The sequence below is a fragment of the Glycine soja genome, chromosome 13 (assembly GCF_004193775.1).
Source record: "Glycine soja cultivar W05 chromosome 13, ASM419377v2, whole genome shotgun sequence".
In the NCBI taxonomy this organism is placed as follows: domain Eukaryota; kingdom Viridiplantae; phylum Streptophyta; class Magnoliopsida; order Fabales; family Fabaceae; genus Glycine; species Glycine soja.
The window spans coordinates 14074982-14101947 of NC_041014.1; the positions used below are offsets into that span (position 1 = coordinate 14074982).

At 31.6% G+C, this 26966-nt stretch overlaps 2 protein-coding genes across 2 annotated transcripts; both read right to left on the minus strand.

Moving 5' to 3' along the window:
* Positions 1–856: 856 nt before the first annotated feature.
* Positions 857–11250, minus strand: LOC114382520 (probable dolichyl pyrophosphate Man9GlcNAc2 alpha-1,3-glucosyltransferase). The gene is made up of 7 exons (XM_028341998.1): positions 11160–11250; positions 10549–10985; positions 9768–9951; positions 9543–9650; positions 8491–8652; positions 1702–1954; positions 857–1603 (listed from the first exon to the last, which is right to left on the minus strand). The coding sequence occupies exons 2-7, from the start codon at positions 10938–10940 to the stop codon at positions 1167–1169; spliced, it is 1536 nt and encodes a 511-aa protein (XP_028197799.1). The 5' UTR covers positions 10941–10985; positions 11160–11250; the 3' UTR covers positions 857–1166.
* A 5435-nt stretch (positions 11251–16685) lies between these two features.
* Positions 16686–26652, minus strand: LOC114382061 (O-acyltransferase WSD1-like). The gene is made up of 5 exons (XM_028341294.1): positions 26311–26652; positions 24182–24751; positions 23238–23594; positions 22009–22146; positions 16686–17027 (listed from the first exon to the last, which is right to left on the minus strand). Exons 1-5 carry the CDS (start codon positions 26497–26499, stop codon positions 16878–16880), a joined length of 1404 nt encoding a protein of 467 aa, XP_028197095.1. The 5' UTR covers positions 26500–26652; the 3' UTR covers positions 16686–16877.
* Positions 26653–26966: the final 314 nt, after the last annotated feature.

Here is a 26966-nt window from a genome sequence, read left to right on the forward strand (position 1 = left end):
GTTGTTGTAAGGTAGAGCCAAATTGCCTTGGATTAGACAGAGGCTTATGCTAAAAAACTTTCTGAAGAATTGAAGGTATCAAGGGGTGTTGTTTCTGATATGATTGTCGACTTTATCATTGAGATAGTTGCTTTTTAAAAGAGAAAAAGTATTTTAAAATAAAAAATAATTAATTTTTAAATTATATTACTTTTTGTGGATGGATTGGATATCCTTTCATAAAAAATTGTTATTAATGCATTTGATGAATTTTTATCAAATAGATCATGGATGTATCGGATTTTTGAAGAAAAATTTAATGGATTCAAATATATTAATGGATTATTTTTATTCGATCCATTATAATCCAAATTCAAATTTATTCTATCCATTATTTTCCCTACAATTATTTATTTCTTCCTTAAGAAAATTAAAAATCGTAAAATCTTATAATAATTTGCTATCAAGTCAGTCCATTTTTCTCTTTTACGAAGATAAACCTCCTATATTTACAGACGGAAATGCGGGTAAAACTCTGCTGGTTGAGAGTGAATAATTTAATGAGTATATGCTTACTAATAGGACAAGAGCAAATAATAAGGTACTAGTGCCCATGGGTACCCATAATTTGAAATTATTTAAGTTCCCTTCTTATGTACAAAGTTATTCTAATTTATTTTTATTATAAATAAATATATTTCAAAATTATTAACTTTTGGTTTATGTTTGAAAATGGTCAATGAAATGGCACGAATAAGCAATTTAGTATTGACTTGCAGTTGACTATGTACTCGTGTTAAATTTACTTTTTCCTATGGTGATTTTAAAAATAGTAATCTCCACCAGCCTGCACAGAAGAATACATTAGAGCAGATAGTGTAGCTTAATTGTGCATGCTTATCAATAGATAATGGCAGAGCGATATACATATAAAAGGTTTTTCTGTAGCACCAATAAAATCTAAATCCAAGTAAATTTGGTGACGGAAATAGAACAATCAACCAACGAGAGCAGCGAACACTAAAGACTAAAGATTATAAAATCATTACAGTTGAGGTCAATGCAGCTCAAGCTCTCAATCAATTCCCTTTCTATAAATCATCGCTCAAATGCATAAAAAATGTCACATCCGCTTCCAACTGTCAAACAAGAACAACCCATCCAACTTTAAAAAAGTGAAACCAATGTCAAATTTGCTTCTTTTCTGTTTCTTCTAATTTGGCAGGTCTATTTAACAGCCACTGCTTTATATTGCAGCCAAGAGTTACAAGAACAAACTGAGAGAAGCACAGATTCATAATTATTGCTTCAAAAAGGAAAGGATACTTCTCAGGAGGATGCATGGTCAAGTAAACTATGTGAAGAACAAAATAGCAACATAAAATAAGGAACATGGTTGCCGAGCCCAAATAATTACTCTCTCTAACTCGGTGTTGGCCAGGTGCATTCATTATCAGGACAAAGAGAGCAAGTAAAGCCAAATATGGAACAACCAAGTTGTCGCGACATATCAGAGGAAACATGGAGAGCATGGCAAATTGCGTGAACCACCTAAAAATAAAAGGCTCTTCAACAGCCAGCAGGGTTGCTGGAAGAAGTGGCAGCAAAATAGACTTCTCATGCACTGTAAGAGCAAAAAAGGAGAACAAACAATTTCTCACAAGATTTTCCTTACAAAATTATCACAATTCTGGAATATGAAAGAAAAAAAACACTACCAACCTTGAAAAGAAAACAAGTAAAATGAGAAAGAACTGTTCAGCAGCGCATAAAGGAAACCTCTTTTGCTAGGAGACTTTATTTGTTGAACCATTGAAGGAAGACAGGTTATAACTGTTGCAGTGAGGCTGAGAAGCTTCAGAGACTCTGTTGTAAATAATCTCTTCCACTTGATGAGAATTGAAGAGGCACACCAAAAGTTGGCCACATAATCCTCAAATATTCCCCTTTCAAATGGAGCAAGACGGGAGAGGACCTGTTACAAGTGCCACATACAAATAAGAAGGGTTTTGAGAGGATCAGAAAATAGTTTTAAGAAGGCATCTCTATTGTTTAATTTAATGTATCAATCTCTACGGCTAGGCTTAAACTTATACTACTTCCATATCTACATTAAAGGAACACAAGTTTTAATTTTGGAAGAAAGGTAAGACAAAGCAACATTAGAATGCCTGGCATTCAGGAATGATAGTGAAATTCTTTCACTAAATTGAATAACTTGTTGAAACGAAATTATAGTTTTTAATCATTTAGTAATTAGTTGCAAGTTTTCCAATAAAGAATACAATGAAGGAAGCAGAAAACATTATTTTATTAACAACCATGATGCATAATGATGTTTAAACTATCACTGCATCTACATACAGAGCAGGAGGATCAGGAATCCTCCCAACAGCAATGAAAAGGGAACAATAATAAACAAATCAAAATTCAAAGAAACTATTAAATGACCTCGTATAACAGAAACACAACTTTAAAAAGGAGGGGCATGAGCCACAAGGAAGCAAGAAAAAGTATCACATTAAAGAGATTTAGGGAGAAGAGAGAAAGAGAGAGAGGAAAATGTTTCTGTATTGATGAGGATTCAACCCAACTATAGGTTGGGGAATGAAGCAGTAGATATAGGCAGTTGCATAACAGAATGATAAAGCTGTTGATAGTTGTACTTACAACTGTCTAACAGAAAACTAACCTTACAACTATCTAACAGAAAACTAACCTTACAACTGTCTAACAGAAAACTAAGTAAAAAACACTTAGAGAGTAAAATACTAATCTCTTATAAACATGATTCTTATCCGAAAGAAAAATCACATCCAAAGACCAGTGGCCGAAAATTCTAGCAATTTGCTCCAACAAAATAAACCTCAAGCCCAAAAAGATAGTTCATTGCCAGAAATACGAATTCAATGTTAATCAGAAGAGAAAAAAATAGCAACAAAATAAACATTCAACTCATTTTCCCAAAATCATGATAATCAGAAGAGAAAAAAATGTTGTGATCCCAGTGGGAGGACAAATTCAATGTTCATCAAACAACTGTCTTGTCAACTATCTAGCAGACTCAAACTCAACACAAAAGAGGATGATAACTTGATTTGGTAGCTCCAAACTCCTATAATACCTTACACAAAATTGGAGACATAGCCGGATATGAGTTATGCATTTGAGGACTAAGTGTTCAATGTAGAGATTATAATCTATAAATATTGGGTTTAAGACTGAGAAATACAAATTCAGATTAGGGAAGAAGAAAATGGACAATCATAACACACGAAGAAAAGGGGTATCACTATTATTGAAGTCAGAACAATGAAATTACAATGTGTGGATTTTAGCACACTCGTCACAGCGTCACGCTTAACCCTTCTGATTAACTCCCTTATATAGGAGTATAACAAACTGAAACAGAAATAACAAAAATCAGTTACAAACAGAACTTGTTAACTGAACCTTCTAACTAACTAAACAGACTGGACGATACATTGTTAGACATGATTGGATGCTCCATAGGACAAAAGACAGATTCCAGCATAGAGGATTAGACTGGACGCTACAGACAATGTCGCCCAGTCACCTCCTTCAACAATATCCACCTTGGTTCATTAACAATTCTGAATCAGATATACAGAGTTATTTCCAGCAATCTACATTGAGCAGATCCAGGCAATGCATAAATTTGCTTCTAGGAACAGGCTTCACGATATCGGACTTCAATCTGGGTTTTCTCTTGTATCAACTCTCTGGACTTCAATCCTCTTCTCAATACAAATGAAATGATATCGAACGTCAATGTGTTTAGTCCTTTCATGATGGACTTGATCTTTGGCAAAGCAGATTGCACTCAGACTGTCGCAGAAAATGATAACTTTATCCTGTGAAAACCCAAGATCACTGATAAGACCCTTTAACCAGATTTCTTCCTTCATTGCTTCTGCCAAAGCCATATATTCTCCCTCTATTGTTGACAAAGCAACTATGGGCTGAAGTGTAGCTTTCCAACTAACAAGGGAATTGCCAATTGTGAAAGCATAACCTGTCACAAATCGCCTTGCATCCAAATCTGCAGCATAGTCAGAATCTGAATAACCAGCAAGTGCACAAGATGTGTCTCCTTAGTGGATGAGTCCAATATCAGTTGTACCCTTAATGTACCTTAATATTCGTTTAACTATTTGTCAATATTCCTAACCAGGTTTACCCATATACTTACTACACTGATAGCTTGTGCTAAATCTGGTCTTGTACATACCATGGCATACATTAGACTTCCAACTACACTAGCATAAGGAACACAAGACATGTATTCCTTTTCTGATTCTAATTGAGTAGTATTGAGTTCAGAGAGATGAATGGACAATGTCAAAAGAGTACATACTGGTTTTGTTGTTGCCATCCCAAAGTGATTCAACACTTTCTGAATGTATTCCTTCTGACCTAAGAAGAGCTTATTTTGAGCACAATCCCTCCAGGTTTTCACGTCCAAAATCTTTTTAGTTGCTCCCATATCTTTCATCTCAAATTCACTACTAAGTAGTGGCTTCAGTTTATGATAGATGTATGCACCATCATCCACCTTACTATGATAAACACATTAATTGTATGGACTTTTGTTGTACCCATGAGAGGTGATGAACTAATCGAATCTCTTGTGCCACTGTCTTGGAGATTGTTTCAGCCCATAGAGAGACCTTTTCAACCTACAGACAGAATCTTCCTTTCTTTGCACCTTAAAACCTCCTGGTTGTTTCATCAGAATATCTTCCTCCAATTTCCATGGAGAAAAGTTGTTTTCACATCAAGTTGGTCTAGCTCAATATCCATAGTTGCAACAAGAGCTAGTAAAACATGAATGGACGTGTGTCTGACGATTGGAGAGAAAATTTCATTGTAGTCCATAGGAGACGCTATCATCAAAGCCATATCTTTCTAGTGCTTTGATTTGCCTATGAGACTTCCTAACAGCATTAGTCTTAGGCTTCCTCGTAAGGTTCTAACTCGTCTAGTCAAACTTATCCATTGATTCAGATTGATGTTGTTGGGGTTGTGCCTGATGATATTTTTCAATATCATCAAGCGCTTTAAAGTGCTCCTAATCACTAAATTTTTTTATTGTGGTGCTCTCAAACTCCACCTGCTTAGTGACATTAGTTGTCTTGCTTGAATCTTCCACAGACTTAGAATGCAGTATAGAGAGTTCATCAAAAGTGATATCTCTACTCATAATGACCTTTCTTTTTGACGGAGACCAGATTTGGAATCCTTTTAACTCCATTTCCAAAGCCCATAAAGGCACACTTCTTAGCTCTAGGCTCTAACTTACCTTCATTTACATCATAGTATGTTGGACATCCAAACACTTTTAGCATTGAGTAATCAGCCAGTTTATTAGACCATATCTCAATAGGGGTTTTAAAATCTATGGCAGTGGACGGAGAGCGATTCACCAAGTAGCAGGTTGTGCTGACTGCCTCAACTCAAAAACCTCTATTCAACCCTGAGTTTGATAGCATACATCTAGCCCTTTCCAATAAGGTCCTATTCATTCTTTCAGCTACTCCATTTTGTTGAGAAGTATGTCGAACAATGTGTTGTCTAGCAATGTCTTCTTCCTTACAGAATTCATTGAATTCTGCGGAACAGAATTTCAAGCCATTGTCTGTCCCCAAACGCTTGACTTACTTTCTTGTTTGATTCTGCATGAGTGGTGTTCAATGCTTAAAACATTTGAAGGCTTCAGATATATGCTTCATCATGAATACTCATGTCATCCTTGAGTAATCATCGATGATAAAGAAGAAGTACCTTGCTTCTCATAGGGATGGAACTCTCGAAGGCCCCCGACAATCAGAATGGACACAGTCCAATGTGGCCTTTGTAGTGTTCACTATCTTTGGAAATTTTGTCATGTGTTGCTTCCCATAAACATAGTAGTGCTCACAAAATTGAAGAGATTTCACCTTGTGATTTTCAAGTATTCTTTGTTTGCTCAAAATTTCCGGTCTCTTCACTTATGTGGCCTAGACGCATATGCCACAGAGAATTATCATTGGACACGGGACTTCCAACTTGTGAAACAGTTGAAAGTCTATCACAGTGGAACCTTGCAAGATATACAAATTTCCTTGCTTGGTTCTCTTCATTATACCATACCTACCTTTCCCCTTGATTTGCATCACTCCACCTTCAACACAACAAGTAAAACCTTTTGAATCCATGGCTCCCACATAGATTAGATTCTTCTTAAGCTCTGGAACATGGCAAACATTGGTTAAGGTTCTAACAATTTCATCATGCACTTTGATTTGTATAGAACCTATCCCAACTATCTTGCAAGGAGCATTGCCACCCATCAGAACATTACAACCAGATTTCTTCTCATTTATCACAAACCAATTTCGGTGTGGACTCATATCATAAGAACAACCTAAGTCCAATACTCATTGTTCAAAGTGATGTTGTTGTTGATCAACAACCGAGAGTACCAAATTATCTTCTAATGAGAAATCACTTTGAACAATGGCTGCAATAGAATCTTCCTTGATTTTCTTAGGACAATCTTTCTTCCAATGACCAGGTTCTTTGTAGTAATTACAAATATCCTTTAAATCAACTTTGCCCTTCTTGAATCCTTTGTCTTTCTTCTTTTTCGGTCCTTTTTGCAGAATTTGTTAATGATAATCCAGAGGCAAAGGCATCATCACCATTTCCAAAAGCTTTGTGTCGAAGCTCTCTTGAATAAAGATTGGACTTGACTTTCTCAAGCATAATGCAATCCTTTACAACACTTAGAGAATAAACAAAATTCTTGTATGAAGGGGGGAGAGAGGCTAACAAAATCATTGCAAGATCTCCATCTTCTAATTTGGAATCAATGCCACTAAGCTCCAACAAGACAGAGTTTAACTCGTCCAGATGATCTTTCAAAGGCGTACCTTCCTTCACGGAGGTCAAACAGATGTCGTTTCAACAATAACTTGTTGCAAATTAATTTCATCATGAAGAGTTTCTTCAACTTGAGCCATAACGTAGAAGCGGTTTTTCCTTCAAAAACTTAATAAAGAACTTTATTAAACAACGACAAAAGTATTAGTGAATGCGCTTTTTCTTCTTGTTGCTCAAAAACGGACTTATCAATCTTCATCGGTTGGCCAGAGAGAGGTTCACAGATCCCTTGTTCTTTCAATAAGGCACGCATCTTGATGCACCAAAGGTTGAAGTTGTTCTTCCCTACGAATTTCTCAATCTTGATTGTGTTGACCATCTTCTTGATCGAATCTTGAAGACTCAACACGAACAAAAACAGAATGGTTGATCTTTGATGATTAAGACCCACCACAAAACAGATATAGAATTGATCTGAACCAAAGCTCTAGATACCAATTTGTAGGGTTTAAGACTGAGAAATACAAATTCAGATTAGGGAAGAAGAAAACCAACAATCATAACACGTGAAGAAAAGGGGTGTCGTTGTTATTGAAGATGAGAACAAAATGAAATTACAATGTATGGGTTTTAGCACTTTCTAACTAACTAAACAGACTAGGTGATACATTGTTAGACATGATTGGATGCTCCATCGGAGAGAAGATAGATTCCAACATAGAGGACTAGACTGGACGATACAGACAGTATCGTCCAATCACCTCCTTCAACGATAAATTTTATAAATCTGCTCCTTTGTTTGAAAGATTCACCTAATGACATATACATACTTCATTTATGCTCCAAAATGAAAAGAAACATCCCTTATAGACATATACAAGGCTTTTGTGTTACTTGTTCAATAACTTAGGTCCAACTCTTACTATTTTTGTACACATGCAACTTGGACTGCATCATTAACTGAACCAAGATGATTATTAATTAGTATACTGACTACTCAGTGGACTGCACAAAGGACAAATACTATTACTAAATAATAAATATCTAGAATTTCAAATGCAAATCAGAAAACAAAATAATTATTTAGAATAGTTCTTTGATACCACAAGTCACACACATGCCACAACCATGTGGCATAATCAGGAACATACCCACTTGAAGTCAAGATCATATGGTCCCACAAGATAGATTGGAGAACACAATCATACAGTCTACTTGATTGTGTCATATTTGTCACTTGTGGCGCAAACAAAGTATCCAATTACCTATTATCATCATTACAAAGCTTTCTAACACTAAAAATACAAAATTGATTAATAGTAGCCTTCAAGATAAAACCCAATCATAAGGCATTTAATATAGCCCAAGCTGGATTTCATGCAAGTGGGATGAATAACATAAACAAAAGGAAGAAACAGCATATATTTTGACAACAAAATTGCACTATTTATTTCTGGATGACCAAATGAAGATTGAACAAAGGTTAAAATTATAAAACCTCTATGTTGAAGGGAAGCACAACAGTAAAGGTAATATTAACAGCTTCCAAATATGGACAATACTATAAAACAACTGAGAAATTAATAATAAAATGCACTATGTAGCAGGCAATGACAACATTGTTACCTCCAAAATGGATTGTGTTGAATAAAGATAAGGCCACCACACGGCTGCAAATGTTCCTAAAACCAACAACCCCAGTTTTGACACCTCAAGGATTGGATATTTACGTCTCAAGCATTTGCCAAGGAGATGGCTGAAAAAAGAAGGTGCAAAATATGCACTCATCTGGAAAAATATTCATAAAATAGTTACCATTCCCTGAAGGATAGTAAAGCAAAATAAAAAGAAAAAAATGAGTGCATGTAATTGACTTCAGATATAGTACATTATGTCCTTAGCTTATCAACTGGCACAACTACCTAAACCATTACTTTTACGCTTAAATAACTATTTACTCTCTGCAATTTAGTATTTTTTTTGTTTTCTGTCCTTGCAAATTATGTTTGTTTCGCTTTTAGTCCTTAAAGCACTTTAGATAGCGCTTTGAACAGTGAAAAAAATGTTATCTAAAGTGCTATAAGGACGACAAGCAAAAAAACACTAAACTGCAAAGACTGAAAAAGTATTTAAACTTTACTTTCATTTGTTATTTCCCAGGCAACTATATGGTTCTATCAACTAAAGATCATATTCAACTACACAACCAAAAAATAGTCACTTATTCACTTTAATCTACACAACATAATAGCAAAGTCATTAAATTGACCTTATAAAATATTTGGAAATTTCATTTTATTCAACTAGTGTATAGGCTATATTCAGGATAAAACTTAGGATATAGTCATATATAAATTAATAAACAAATTACAAGAATCAACCATGACAAGGGAAAAATAATGTACAAGATCCAACCAATTGACATCCCAATTTAACACCAATACCAGAAATAATACAAGAAAATGAATGAAGCATCTACCAGATAAAGTTGTCTGTAAGAGGAAAAACCTTGCTAACAAATTTAACAATATAACCAAACACACGCAAAATTTGAATGATATCTCCTCTTGGGTAAGGTTGAGTAATCATATATGTATGACTACATAGACCATGTAAAAATAGGTCGAAGTAATAAAACAAATGAAAAATAGACCTATGCAGTGATGAAGGAGACTAACCTGTTTATGATTTAGAGCTAGACAATAAAGAACAGAAGCCACAAGATCATTCCCAGAGAGGATAGCAGCAACAGCACCAATGGTAAAGCCCAAGCTGATGCAGTTGTACTGAAATGCAACGAAATGCTATATTCAAAATTAAGACACTACCAAACCTGCGACTGAAAAATATGTAAAGAATCAAAGGCATTGAACAAAACCAACATAAGAATTTTCTATAGAAACCTGAAAATGGCCATGATCAATTAAGATCAAACATGGGCTTAACAATAGCACAGCAGTATGCCATGCTAATTCACTTTTACGGGTCCTTGAAGATTGATTGTAATAAACAATAATAAAGTACAGGGCAGCTGGAAAGAATATCAGGGCATCAGATGATAACACTGTCCACCTCATGAGTAGTTTTCTGCAGAAGTAAGCAACAGTTTAAAATAAAAATAATAATAACAAAGTTAAAATACTCACTACTCAGCAACTAAATTGAAAGCAAGAGAATCGTATCCATCAATAGGATTCTAAAATCTAAATGGATAAACTGTCGTTTGGGTCCCTAAAAATGTGCCCAATTGTAATTCACTTGTTGATTTAAATTACAGAACAAGAGAACTTAAATTATTCAAATGTGTCCTGCATTATCCTTAAGCTGCCTCTACTAAAGACTAACGTAAACGAGTATGAATAAGTACCAAACTTAGATACAGTTCCTTAGATACTTTTAGTGTTGTTCTTCGAATAGAATTTGTATTTCACTTAGGTACCCTATGCTGACCTTTAAGCAAACCCTTATTATGCAGAATATTGAAGTGACCCTCCAATTCTGATAGGAAAATATCACCAAAGGAACTAAATCTAAATTTTGTCATTTAAGTAATTCAAACACTGAAACGTAAACATGATTTAAATTGAGACTACACTGCAAGTGAGGTACATTCCCAAATTCCAAAGACCTAAACATTTTACAGTATCTGTTAAATTAGGAATCGAAAATGGGTAAAATGCTCACCCAAGATAGGACTCATGACCTCTGGAAGCGAAAGGAGCAACGGAGTCAGGGTGGAAGAATTTAAGAAAAAGCCCATGGATGAAACTCTGGTACGCAGTCAGAGGCGGGTAGTCAAGTCCCCAATATCTCAAATCATTGTTGGAGCTGTTCCTATACCATTCCTTAATTGGAAGGTTAATGGTGATCTCCATCCAATGTCTCTGAGCCTCATAGTCCCCAAATTTCGGAGGGTTGCCAGCGCCGGAGTAAGGGTGCAGTGACACAGCCACACGGACCAACAATGCAAACAACCCAACAGTGATGAATACAGCTGTTGTTCCTTTCTGAACCAACCACCACCAACAATCATCGTCATCACTTGCAGTGTCCTTCACCTTATTTTCCTTTTCCATCTTAGAAAATCAACTCAGTTCCATTCACAAGTTCGATTCCCTAATCTAATTGACAAATTCAAAAGAAAAAGAACAGCATTCAGGATTCACAAAATCAGTAGCATCCGTAAGCGATTTATTTATTTATTTTCTGATTTTAGAATCAGGAAAGAAAAAAAAACTGAGATTTAATTAGAGAGTTGAGAAGGAGTGAGTGGCAGAGACCAGAGAGAGAATTACCTGCGTGCGGCATGGGGTATGGCCGGAGATCGGGAAAGGAAAGTTAGAAAGAGCAGCGTCTCGGTTCAGAGTTCAGACCCCAAAGTGCAAAACGACGTCACGGTGTTAAAATTTAAATAAATTCAAAATAAAAATCAAATATCATTAAAAAAAATCAAAAATCAAACCAACTTATTTCTTTTTAGTTTATTTGGATTTTTTTAAAATCAATTGATTTGATATGTAAAATCAAATCCAACCATAAATTTTATATTAATAATTATATTATTTTAGTGTTATACATTTTATATTTATATTATTTTAGTTTTACAGTACTTATAATGTTATGTATATAAAATTTATATAATATATATCACTTTTTTTTTAATGACTTCTTTAAAATATGTTTGGTTTATGAAAATTTAGTAGATTTTTATTATAAAGTCTTAAATATTAAGTAAATAGTAAAAAAGATTAATTAAAGTTTGTAAGTTAAAATATGAGTAATGATATTGTAAAAAAATTGAGGATTTTTAGAAGTGGCAAAAAAATGAATGGGATAGAATTTTCAATCAAAATTACAATTTTATCTCATTATTAATATTTTATCATGTATAATGCGCAAAATAAACGTTTATTTATATTATAATTAAATTCATAATAAATATTAGATGGTTCAAAAATATTTTGTTGGATTCAATTTTCAATATATTTACCACCTTTTCTTATTCAAAAGTCAATTTGATTTTATAATTTTTATGTGCATGAATATAATAAAATAAATTTTACTTCTCTAATTGTTACAATAGGATTCCACATTGTGTTCTAAAATTGGAAATGATTATTGTTTCAAAATAATCATTTTAACTCACTTTAAAAACATAAAAAAAATTAACTTTAAAACATAAAAGAGCAAATTAAATATAATCTAAAACATAAAGAACTAAAAATGTATTTTAGTTAATTTTCCACTGATATATAGATATGACTATCTATGTTCAACCACTATTACTTTAGAAAATGGTTGTGATATATGAAAGTTTATAGTTTGGTGTCAAAATTACTTACTCTTTGTGCTTAATATTGTGCTACATTTTATCAATTTAATGTGTGTTTGGATTGATGATGACAAAATTGATTTTAAATGAAATTGATTTTACAAAATTGATTATTGTATAATTGATTTTGGTAGAAGTAGAAGCTATTCTTACTTGCTTCAATTCTATTATGATTTTTGTCCATCATAAATGATTCTACCATGATTTTAAAAATAATCCTAACATACAAAATTTGATGAAAATCAAGGTTGGCACACTTCATCATACTCTACCATGATTTTGGACATTATTCAAACACACACTTTATTGTGTTGTGTAGTCTCTTTGCCTGATATGTGAAATATCTTGATTCAATATCAAATTCTTTTTAAGTAGTTTCATGCACTATTAGGGAATATTTCAACTAAAATGATCGAGCTTAAAGCAAGGTTTTTTGAAGTTTGAGTTGTTGGTTCAATTTGACTAAAATCTATCTCAATTGTGCCCGCTTTCATTCTAGACCATGTAGATCAATGATGGGCTTCAACCATCTTTCTGTGACATCCAAGAGCCTAGGAACTAAACCTTCATTCGGCTTGTAAATTGTGAGTATGTTTGATTCACGTTTGGTGGATTCAAACATGCTTTTGGACCCTCAAACTTATAATGTTGGTAGTTGCTTTGGGCATCCAGCATTTTTGCTGGGATACCCAACAACCAAGGTGAAAGGGCTAAAATGCCCTTCACCTTTTCTCTATAAATAAAAAAAGTGACTCGTATGGACGAGTCACCTCTTCCTTCGTTGTTGCTTCTTCTTCACACACTTGTTCCTTCGTTGCCTCACCTTTTTCACACATTCTTCTTCCTTGTTTCTTCTTCATTCCCTGTTCTTCCTTGCTTCCATTCACGCAACAAGCTTCTTCTTCTTTGCTGTGGTGTCTCATCTTCTTCTCCGTTCATTGGCTTGACGCATTTCCATTCTCCTTCGAGATAAGTTGTTCTCTTTATCATTTTTGGTTTATTTGTGCATTGTTTTGTTTGAATCATTGAGTTTTGGTTGTTTGTTGTCGACGATGGTAGTGTAAAAATGACATTTTTTCTGAACTGTTGGGCATACGAATTGTCAATCTGTATGAATCATACGAATTGTCAATTTGTATATTTTGAAAAAAAAAATATGCACCTCTTCTTCTCTAGCGACGAAAAATCATTGAACTTCACCGTATATCCGTAAACAACATGTGTACATCACCGGTGACAACAAACACTCACAAAAGAACGCTAACGGAAGCAAGTTACACTAAGAGACTGTAGTTTTACGAAAAAATGTGCTGCAGAAATAAAAAAATTAATCTATTATTTATAACTAAAAATATCCATAAGGGCATTTTCAGTATTTTGATAAATTGTTGGGTGTACCAACAAAAATGTTGGGTGTCCCAAGCAATTCCCTATAATGTTTCATGTTTGGTTGCCTTCAAAAGTTATCTTTTGACCAACTTTTCACTTCAAACTGAGTTTCATTAGAAGTAATTTGGGGGTTTCTTTTGAAAACTCATTTTCCATTTGAAATATTTATCCAATAGCAACATCAAGTAAAAATACTTTTAATTAGTTTTATCCAAACAAATTTCATTTTACCAACATATTTTTCAAAAAAAAATCCAAACATAATTACATTATAATAACTCAGTTTTTATCAAACTTAAATTACCAACATAGTTTTGATTCAAATTTATGTTTACAAACTTTAAACCAAACATGCCCTGCAATGTCTGTCCTTTTTAGTTCCCTAAATCATGGCAGCCTCTCCATTTTTGTTTAGCTGGTGGACAAGAAATGATGGAAAATAGGGAGGTAACACATCTCTTTATTTGAGTTAAACAAAATAACATTTTGCTTTTATCAGACATCAGTTTTTATGTTACAAGTGCTTAGTTTTCCTTTAGATGCTCAGTGAGAAAATATTTTATGCTTCTTCCGTATCGGTTCACTTTTAGCCAAATTTGTGTTATTTTTCCCCACAGAGGCACGTATTAGTATTACCAATGAAAACAAGGTGGTGTTAGACATTGTTTCCCTCCACATTGTTAAAATTAGTGATCATAACAATAATATTTTTTTCATTTCAATCTTGTTTTTGGCATTTTTTTATTTTCACAACAACAAAATCTTATCCCATTAGATTAGATCAACTACATGTCATTCACCACGATTAAAAATCAGTTTAAAAAAATACTATTAAGTCTGATATCTCACTTAATCATTTCCTCAGACGTCCTTTTGTAACTCCTCTTTTTTCCTGGGCTTATGATTTTCACGAAATCTTTAAAATAAGAAATATAGTAAAAATAAGAAAGCATTAGTAGTTAGTTGAAAATGAAAAATAAAATCATGCAAAGCACGTTATTTAATGCCTTCGGTCAGCAACACTCATCTACTGATTTTGAGGCTTGCAGTAGAATTTGACAGTTTCTTGGTCAATCCGCTAGGCCCTGAAGTATACCCAAATGTGAATTTTTTATTTTTGGAATAACTAGAAACAATGGCCTTTCTAACTGGCTATATATCTAATTCTTCCAGCACATTGTAAGAATCTTGACAACATTGAGACAGCATCACGAAAGGGTCTCTCCAGAACATGATAGATCAAGTTGCCATCTCCCAAGTCAATTTGACAATGCCATGGACTTCAGTTTAATGAAATAGTAAATCAACTTCATAATGGGTCAGTCTGTTTAAACTTATTTATTAAAATAAGAAACTTTTTTGTTTTTTTAAGTATGTTTATCTAAACTGTTTCTGCTTAAATAAAATAATTTTAAGAAGCAAATTCTATCTGCTTCTTAAAAAATCACTTATTTTAAAGTTGTTTGTTTAAGTTTAACCAAACTCACTCAATATATGTTCAAACTCCAATAACATCATCATATTTAATCTCTTCACACATGCCACCCTTAGAGTGTGTTGTTTTGCAGCATTCTTCCCAAAGCATGTTCAGCTGTCAATCCTTATCTCATGGTGGATTGGCATTGAACGTAACTCAAACACTTTCTCAAACACAACCTTAAGTCAAAATGGCTCCAATCTAACACTACTTTAAAATCATGTAACAAACAACATACAAAAGAAGAAGATCTTTTCATTAATGTTCTATTATCCATACAAAATTCACAAACAAAGTTTATGTTATAATGAAGCTCTATGACATCACAATAATGAAGAGATCATTCTAAATATCTAGAGAACTTGAATGCATGATGCATCAGATTGTATTGATAAACTGTTCCTTGCATATACATTGTCATTGAAATCAAGCAGTCTGGATTCTAGTAGAGCCCTCTCTTTGTTTTAACATGTATTCTTTCTTCATTTCCTCCAAAACAGAATCATTAGTGCTGTAAAAGAATCATTTTGTTTTCTTTTGATTTTATGAATATATGAGGGTTGTTTGGCAAAGGATGGATAGGGATAAAGTGATAATATAGTTGGGATGTTTCTCTCTATTGTGATGTCCACAACTTCTTTTTTTTTAAAAAAAAAAATCATCCATCCAAAGGCCACCTAAGTTTTTTTTAGGGAAAAGCCACCTAAGTTATTCACGCTGGGACATGAGTCGCAACAACAACCTTTCTATAATCAGGTCCATTTATGATATTATATGGTTCTAAGCGAAATAGTAGATAATGGTCTTTTTATATAAATATTTTAAGATTTAAATATATATTCTAGGGATTTATTAACGTATACATCATTATTTTTTAGTATGAACACATTAATAAACTATAATTAAATATTGTCTTAAAATACATCAATGTATAACTTACTAATACACGTATACTAAAAAAAAATAAGAATATGTACGTTAATAAATGTTAGTGAGATTTGCTAACAACCTATCGTACACACCTTTACCTTTTAATATGTGTGCATCAATATATTATAACTAAAAAATATTTTAAAAACAACAATAGTAATATAACTTGTTACTCATATTAAAAAAAAAAAATGAGTGTATAGGTTAACAAATCCAGGTATGCTAGTCATTTTATACACCCGGTTATTATATATCAGCACCAAAGACGAGAGGATTGGGTTATACGCCTATTATTTATTGCTTCCTATATATCTATTAATTTTACCTTTATACCGAACTAGAAAGTTATAAGATGATAAGAACTCTCTAATGATCATTTGTTTAAAATTCTATGAAGCTGTCCACACAATTGAGAAAATGGTTTGATTTGAATAGCTTCCTTTTTTTCTCAACGGATTTTATATTTGAATTAAAATTTATAAACTTAAATATTTTATGTTTTAGATTATATTCAGTTTATAAAAGTGTTTTTGGATTCCATAATTTTGCCTCAATTTTGTCTTAAATCTCAATTTTATTTTACACAGCATTTCTTTCTTTTACATTTCAAATTGAGTTTGAAGACAAAGTTGAGGCAAAACTCATTTACAAGCGAATACAAATAAAAATTAAAAAAAAAACATTTTACTTTTTTATGTATGGTAGGGACTTGCCAACTAAAAACAAACATGTCTGTGATGATACTGTTCAAGTTCAATAAAAATACGTTTCACACACAAACAAAATTCTATTACAGAATCATTACATCACATATATTTAAATAAAATAATTATATGTTAACAATAGAATATAATGGTAGTACTTATCTTCCATATTTGATTAGTTTTATGTCGAAATCTTTTTTGCTGCTTCCTTTATCATCTCAAGAGAATTCTCCAAACACGACTTGAATAATTGCTTGTCGATGAAGTCCTTCTCTACTCCAAATGCAATTCTTATCTTTCCCATGTAGCTCATGATCGTCATGGTGAGACTCTGCAACTCCATCAATGTATTTATTATATTTTAAAATAGACAAATATAAAAAGAATTATATAGAGTATTGTATATATATTACAATGTTATTAGCGAGTACAAAAAAGAAGTGTTATATATAAATAATTTTTTATTTGTCTATTTAACTTCAATACTACTAGTTTCTTTCTATGATGCAGCCTATATTTGAATTAAAGTTTGCAAATTGCAAAAGTAATCCAAGTTCTGCTTCTATAAAACTGAGTTTTTTAGCCAAATTTTTTTTATGTATAAAGGTACTTTTAAAGATAATCAAACATACCACCAAAACAAATTTTCTCTCTACTCTGGATTTGAAACTCCCCAAACGAAAAACCAAATATAACTAATAGATGTGTATTGTACAGGACCCACAAAATACATGTGACATCTTACATGACACTCAGAGACATGTGACTACCCTGTTATAGGAGCATGGACACCTGATTCTTAACAGCTGGACTCCCCAACAAATAGGTTATCTCTGTAACAACAGTAACTTTTAATAAGTAATTAATAAATTAATAAATAAGTAAAAAAAATTATTAGGTCATAAATTCTCACTATATAAACCAAATGTTAACCTAGAGCAGTTTTTTAAAAAACGCATTCTGTTCCTTTCTTCTTTTCTGACGCACAAGAACCCTAACAGAGCAATCAGAAGAGGAGCTCTAGAGAGCATCAGAGACGCCACAATTGTTAATAGAGAACATTTAAGCGACTACATCGAGGTAAGGGATGAGTTACTCACGCTTGGGGATTATAATGAACATGTGTAGAGATCCCTAGATGATCAATTTTTGGGTTATTTTGGGGTGTTTATGAAGTTTAATTATGTTTTCATGTTTAATCGCGGATTGAGTGTGTTTGATGAACCAATTGGTGTTCTGTTGCGAGTTTGTTGTAGAATTGATGTGTTCCTGTGTTAGGTGTGTACCTTAGGAATTGGAATTCTTTATAATTAGCATAAAAATTGTGTGGTGGTGATTTTGTTTATACCAGATATGTTGGTCTTTCAATCTTGTTCTTTTTATTTTTTTTCACACCGCAGTGTATAGTGTACATATATATTGATACTGTTTTTTTTACAGACTTTATATTTCATTTCACGTGTGTGATTTCTCGTCATGAAATTCATATGTGTAGGGATTGTTGGATAATTAAATTGACTAAAATCATTTAAAGAAATTAACTAAAGTTGTATTCACATTGTAATTAGGCATTTTCTTGATGTTGGTAACTTAGTTGAGATATATTTAGAATATAAGTATACATGTTGTTCATATAAATCAATATGAGTATATATTTTATTGTTATATATAATTTGTATTTACTTAATGATATATTTGATATTATTGTGATTATTTTATATTAATATATATTTAATACTTTTTATTTGTTATATATATATATATATATATATATATATATATATATATTTTGAATATAATATACTTATATATATATTTTACGTGTATTTTATAGTTATTTGTTTATAAGCCTTGAAGTTAAATATTGTATGTTATTATTATTATGATACATTGTTATTTAATTGTTGAGTATATTTTGTAGTTAGTTAAAATGTGAAATGTTAAACTGTAGACATGAAATATGGTTGTGAATGAGTGTGTGATTGATATTTGTAGTAATATTACTTGTCATGTGAGTTATGAGCTATACAGTAACCCGACCAATGTTTATCTTGAGAGAACTTTTATGCGCAGTACTAAAGGAAATTGTAGGATTCCTAGTTAGAATCCTGAAGGGTTAAACTATGGTGCAATTTGTTAAATATGTTTGAAATATAAAAGTGAGGTCGTGGGTATTATATAACTCATAAACAGTGTCTGCGTGTAAAAAAATATTTTAGGGGTTGGACCTGGATCAGGAAGGTGAGGCCCAAACGGATTCTTCGGAGTCTAGGCCTTGGGGCTAAAGATACTCGGTTTGAGTGCTCCTTTAAGCCCATGTTGATCCCATGTGGTTGGGGCATTCTCGCAAAACAGAGTAATCCTGACTGGTCACCTTATGATGTTACTTAGTGAGAGTGACCGAGTATACCCATTGTGTGGTGTGCTTTGTCATGTACTCCTAAGCGCCCCAATGTCATTTTTCACTTACATGGTACCACATTGCATATAGGCTTGAGTCTTAGTATAATTGTTGCATAACGCTTGTGTTTGAATTTCATTGAATTAACAAATGTGGTTGATGTTATTTTATGGAGTATGCGAACTTGAATGGGTGTGAATAATGTGTGAGATGTTGTGCGGTAATGTTATTTATATAAAGTTAGCTTTAAGTATTATATGTTTCACAAGCTCTAATATTTTATTATATACGAATGTGATAACTTACTCCCGGTGTGTGTGTTTGTGTTTGGGCTGATTGTCACTTTGTTTCAGGTGAGCCTTCATATGATGAGTCACATGCTAGAGATGGAGAGACTTAGTTTGTGATAGGGATATGCTCTGATATGTGTGACATTGGGGCATAGGATTTTACTTCGCATATTATGATTTTCGCATGTTATGATTTACTGAATGATATAATTGCGTTATACTTTTCTACTTTAGTTTCTTTTTATTATTTATTTAGAGTGGACGGTCTTGTTTTGAGCTGGGATAATCTTATCTTTTATTAAAAAAAATTCTATTATGTTTTCACTAAGTGGATGTGAACCTTTATCCTTTTGAATTGATTTAAATTAAATGTGTTTAAAAAGAAAAATTATTAATTAATTTTGCATGTTTTTTTTTCTTTCTTTTATTATTATGTGTTTATAATCTTTTAAATAAATTTTGTATGATTTATTTAGTTAGTTAGTTATAATTGTAAGGGTAGAGGGTGTCACAATCTCTAATCTACTAATATTCAAATATATTTGAATATTTTATCTATTGGCAGGTAATTGATTATCTATAAGGTCACACATTATTTACAAGGTATGATTATCTTCTACCTTTTATCTATAAACAAATGTTTATCTCTAACATTATCTATAAGCTTCCGACTATTATCTACAAGTCATAAATTATCTGTAAAGGCTATAACAAACCCTACAAACAAGGACCGGTAGTCACGCTCAACTACTATAAATACATGTTCTATCAAACTCCTCTACACAATTCCATCACACACTTAGCACACGAGCAATAAGTTTGTGCCTCTCTCTCGCTCACTCGAGCTTTACTTAAGAATATACTTGCTTTATTCTCCTAACTTATATTCTTACTTGAGTATCAGAGTCTTTTGTTTTGCAGGTCCCCCCTCCTATCAAAGACACACCTCAAATCCGACGTGTAAGGTCTGGGACCCCATATTCGCTGCATCAACCTTGGCATGTCACAGTTCCAGATTTTGGTAAGAACAAGATGCTTTAACCTTTCATGTCCCAAAATATTTGATAATTTGGAATTTCGAAGTTTAATTATTTTTTTTCTCAAATATACCCTTTAATGTTTCACTATTAGTGGTGAAGGCATCAATAATCAATGCAAGGAATTTTAGTCTTTAATTATAGTATTAAGGAAAATGCTAATCAATAATGTCATGGGAAACTTTATTAAAAAAAATCAAAAGTGGATCTATTTTTTTTATTAAAAAGTGTGATTTTCATTTTTCAACGTAATCTTAACTTAAATTTTTTTTCTTCTTATTTATTCCTTATTCCTAATCATTCCTTATTCCTAAGGACATTGGTTAGACGAAACTAATATATATTAATCTATATTACACTTCTTTAAATATTTCTTTATCGATCTATATATGAATCTTAAACATCTAAGGATATATTTAAAAAAAAGTTTGTAGTACTATAAAAACATTAATTGATCAATAAATTTGTCCTGTTTCTCTAATTAAAATTAGGGTAAATATTTATTTTTGTCTCTACATGTGTAAAGCACTGACAAATTCGTTCCCAAAAGATGAAAATTTAAATTTCTGAAAGTGAAAAAGTGCAACAAATTCATCTATCTTTTAACTTTCATCTATTACTTTTAATGAAAGAGCCTACATGACACATTCTGGGATGAATTTGTCAGCATTTTATACATTCAGAGACGAAAATAACTATTTGCCCAAAATATTATTGAATCTTCATCTTTTTCCGTTTTTAATCGTTGCAAGCATAACATTACAATAAGCATCTAAAAATAGGAAAACAAACATAAGTTAAAACAAACATAATATTAATTAATAAGCATAATTTGTTTGTTTCTATGAAATTTCTATTGTAACAATATTAGGTATTGACAAAATTAAGTTGGGTCTTATTTTTTTTTGTAAGGATTAATTTAATGGTTATGTATTTTTGTTTGAGTCTCATATATATTTTGGGTAAAATACTGTCACATTAGAAATTTCAGAATAATGGACAAATTATGCTTATTAATCAATATTATGCTTATTATTATGTTTGTTTTAACTTATGTTTTATTTTCTATTTTTTAAGTATTTATTGTAATGTTATGCTTACAACAATTAAAAAAGGAAGAAAGAGGAATATTAAATTATATTTTGGATAAATAGTCATTTTCGTTCATGAATGTATATAGCGCGGACAAATTTATCCATGAATGTGTTACGTAGACTCTTTCATTAATGATAACAGATAAAGTTAACACATGAATGAATTTATCGTACTTTTTTCACTTTCAGATACTAAAATTTGAATTTTCATTTTTCGGGGACGATTTTATCACATTGAAGTACAAAAATTACTATTTACCCTTTAAAATTATCTACTACAAAACAGATAGGGCTTTGTTTTTGGTTGACATGCATTGATGATGCAACTAACAAAATTCACCAACGAACAAAAATCAATGGGATCATTAAAAACTTTCGGACATAAGGTTGATTAATGGAAAGGGAAGTGCGCATGGTATACCACATGCATGTTTTTGGAAACAAGATTGCGTGTAAAAAACATACAAAAAAGAGCACAGTACATTCATACCTCAGGTGAACCAGCTACCATGAAGTAAAACCCTTTAATTGGATGATTAGCCACAGCCATTTGCTCCACTGGTCCAATGATGTTTGAGATTGTTGTGCTTGAGTTTCTTAAAGTATTGCGCAGGTATCTAGCTGCAGCCTAAAATTAAACCCGGTATTAAGATAAAAATGTAAATGATTATGCACAATTAAGGTTATGTTTAGTAAAAATACTTGAAAAAAAAAGTTACTGAAAATAGTTGAAAAGTTACTCAAAATAAAAAAGTTAGTTTATTAAATTATAAGTATTTGATGCCATTATTTTTTGAAGTAGTTGATAAATGTAAGCAATTATAAAAATAACATGTTTATATGAAGTTTTATATAAGTTTTACTTTTATTATTTTATTCATAAAATATATTTTGAAGTATTATAGTTTTAGTTTTTTTTTAATTAATTTTAAATTCTTGTAATTTTTATTTATAGAATAATTTTTTCTAGTATAATTTTTAGTTTCAATTATTTTTATTAATTTTATATTGTGTATGCTACTATTAATATTATATTACATTTTAAAGTATAATGCTAAAACAATAAAACAAAAATTATAAACAATGTAATATTTAGAATTTTAACAAGAGGAAGAAGAGAAAAAAAAATAAAATCTCATCTTAAAAATAAAAATTGAAGTAATATTTTAAAAATTACTATCAGCTACTAATTAAAATAATTTTATTTACTAAACATGATTAATAAGGTCGAACAAATTTTTCAACTAACTAGTACAAGAGAATAAGGTGAAACAAAATTTTCAACTAATTACCAAACATAATTATAATAAAAAAAAGCTAAAATTACTTACCAAAGTACACTAATTTGTATAATTGGAAGTCACATAAGAACATTAAAGCCACACTCCTTCAACTATGAGTAAGATTTACATAATTTTATAATTACTAATAAATTTTAACCAATATTAAAAAGAATAATAATAGTTAGATATAATTCTTTTAAAAAATTAATATTATTTTTTAATTAAATTAAATTTTGACTTCCATAACTATGTAACAAAGATTTACACTAAAGATCAATATAAATTACTGATGTGAAACTTTAATTTAGTTCTGAATGAAAAACAACACTAAAAAAATCTAAAAGTGTATTAAAAATAGTGCCTTAATTAGTATCAAATCTCCTAGAATTAATAATGAAAGATGATAGCATTTAATTAAGCTTAGCTAGCTACCCACCTCAGGACCTCTGAGTTTTCTGAGCATATCTAGAAGCATGCCAGTGAGAGGAGTGGCCAAAGAATTTTTCTTTTTGGTCATATCCATATGGGCTTCCCTTATAAACTCAAGTGGGTTTGCATATTTGGAATCACTAAGCTCTGGAATTGGAACATGCAAAAAGGCATATTGATTCCCCCATGAAGAACGACTATTGGTCTTGTTAATCATCTCCTTAACAGACTTGTAACCTTCAATATTTCTTGTGTTCAGCAACACCAGTGCTGTGGATTGGGTTTGGCTCGATTTCAGATTAATTTCTTGCATGTATAGCCGAATGCCAAAAAAAATTACCCCAGCAAGCACATCATTTATGCTCTGTAATTTAGTGACAACCCAAAAAAAAAACAAATCAATAATCAAGATAATGAGAATGAAGACTAAAACTAATTAAGTTACTTCTTATTATTTCACTCTTGATTTACCCTTCTAAAACATTTTTCTTATGTCACCAAACTAACCCCATAATGTTAGGTTAAAGCAAAAAAATATTATAATAATGGCCAAAATTGTGATCAATGAACTTAATTTTTTCATTATTTTATTGTGTGATTATTCTTGAAATTTAATATTTAACAGAAATGTTTGACGTAAATGTGTAATGTCACGTAAGTATTTTTGATAAATATTAGATATCAAATTAACAAATAAATCAAAATTATAAAATTAAAACAATAAAGATTCAATTTTAATTACAATAAAAAAGATTAATTTTGATAAATAACAATAGCAGATAAACTAAAAATATAATTAAGTCTAAAAATAATATTTAAAAGGTAATTAAGTTAAAAAATTTTAAAACTATTACAAGACAACAGTGCAATTTATCCTTAAAATTATATATATAACCAACATCATTTTATTAAAGTTTAGTGTTATTAATTTGAGAGAGATATTTCACCTACCACTCCAAGTTTGGATTTCACTTCTTTGATAAGATCCAAGGAGAAGGTGACATCTGAGATGGTAATTTGGCGAGTCTTGAAGTCTTCCGCACAAGACCTTATTGGTGTTTGATCATCTTCAATCATGTTACTTTTCAAGAAACTCCATCCAAATTCGGATATGGTTTGGAAGAAAATGGAGGGCAATTTCTTGAAAACCCCTTTGGTGTTGGAAATTGATGCTTTGGGTCTTAGGCTTGATGGGAGTGTGAAGGGAAGAGAGGTGTTGTCAGCTCTTTGCATGCATGAAAGAAGGGCACCCATGAGAGAGAAGCCATCCCCAAGGGCATGGTGGAGTTTGAACACCAAGGTACCCTTAGCATTGTTTGTTGGGTATTTAATAATGTGAAGTTCCCATAGTGGCCTATTATGTGGCAAATATTCCACAGCTATTGTGGACAGGTACTCATCAAGGTATTCATCATATAAGAAGTTGGATGACTTGCCATTGGGAAATGTAGGAACTTTGATATGGTCCTCCAGCTTAACTTCAACTTTTTTCCACCTTTTCTCCCCATTTTTGTCCCTAATCTATATATTAATTCAAAAATACTCCAAGGTTAGATTTTTTTTAGAGGTCATTAATAATAGAAAAGGCGTATAGGTATGCGCAATTAATGATGTACTATATTTTATACATAGTACATGCATGTGTATAGCACAAACATTAAATGTGAATTTTCTGGTAAGTTGACCAAAAGTATATAATTTTGATGAAATGATATAATCGATATAATGCACTGTTTTTTTTTTCTTTGGTATGTGTGTATGGATTTAGATCTTTCTAGTCACTTTTTCCTCCAGCAATCTCTCGCCAAATCTAAGCTATTGATCTATTATTTTATAACAATTAAAATAGAGAGAGAAGAATATGTATGATCATGATTTTTGCTGGAAGGAAAATCTTGCTGAAAATGTTGGAGAGGATCCTCACACGTGTGGGTATGTGTGCAACTTGTTATTTTTCGTCTCATTTTTTATTTTTTTTCATCACATATATCTTATTTTCTCTTTAGTTTTTTTTCTTCTTATTTCTCTCTTCCTTCTCTACCCAAATCCAGTATTTTTCTATTCTTTTCAAATTGGTTTTTGAAAACCACTCCTTACAATAGATTAACACAGCAAAAAAGAAAGTGTAGTTAACATATTCGTCTGTTAATATTTGTATCGCCTATTTTTTTTATTAAATATTCACTCACGATTGACATCGCGGCAATAGTTTTCTCTGGTAATTTTTTTAAAGCAAATTTTAAACAAAACTAGATGCAATTAATTCTACATATTAACCCACTAAAATTAGTTTAGTTCGTAGTAAACGATTTAAATAGTTTGAACCGAAGTCCTTAATATTCAAACCTCGTTGCTATTATAATAAAAAAAATACGACCATCAAAAGCTATCCTGAATTGCAATACGATAGTATTTATCTACATAAATCCTAATAAAAATGCAGCTTCGACCCATTTCTGTCTTGTCTCTTTGATTCCCACTCGTTGATAAAAAAAAGTACAGATGACATGTCGACACATTTTGTCCCATTAATAATTACATTCCCACTTAATGGACTTACTTAAACCTACTTAATTAATCCTTTCATTAAGACCCAGATTTGGCCAACATTCCAAACATGAGTACGGAATTTAAGCCAGATTTGCAACTAATCCAAACATTTTTTATTTAAAAAGGAAATAAAACAAAGAACTATATATAAACTCCTATTTGAAACTGTACAAAAAAAAAAACTCATACTATGAATAGATCGAGTTCTCAAATAAGTATTTATAAAAAAATTAAAAAAATAAAATTTACTTATGCATAAACTCCTCTTTGATTTAGCTTATATTAAAATTTATTTTTTATACATAAGTTAATTTTAAATTATAACAGAAAATTTAATTTATTTTAACCTTTTATTTTTTCTCTATAAATATTTGTGGAAAAGGATATCTAATAACAGGAGGTTGGAATAATTTACAAAGTGTTAGGTTCAAATCTTACTATCTTTGTATACAAAAGAATACAAATTTATCAAAACCAAACCGAAAACAATTGAGGAGGGATCGAGTGAGTGAAGTCATGAACATGGTTACCATGATGGACGAGAAACGTGAGTTGATGGGAAGGAAGAGATTCTGAAGCAGTGGCACGGTTTGAGAGTCATCGATGGGAACCTCAGTTTCCAAGACACCAAGAATGTACACACTCAGTGAAGAGCTTGTCAAGTATTGCCCTGTTGGACTCACTGGCTCTTCAATTTCTTCTCCATCAAATCTTTCCATGCTTTCACTTATAACAAGCAAGAAGAAAAAAGCTAGCTAGGTTGGAGTGTGACAATAAGTTTTGTTGTTGAGATTCAGTTTCTTGAGTTGGGGCCAGATATATACAATGGGAAGAGAGACTGTGAGAGAGAAAAGGGAATAGGGAAATTAAGGGCATTGTTGAGAGTACGTAATTAATTAAATATCTCAGTTTGTTTGTTTTTTGCTCCTCTTTAATGGTCACACAACTAGCACCCCCTACCCTTGGGCGGTTCCATAATGTTTTCTCAAATTATAGAATTTGTGGTAGCTTTATTGCATCCAATACTCACTCTGTCTGAGAAGGAAACTAAGTTGTGTGTGTGTGTAAAGGTATGTTCCAAAATGAAGAAATTTTTAGATAGTATCAACTACGTATTTTATGGTCTTAATTAATCTTTTTGTGATATTAATTTATTTAAGTTTTTAATATATGAGAAAGAAATAAT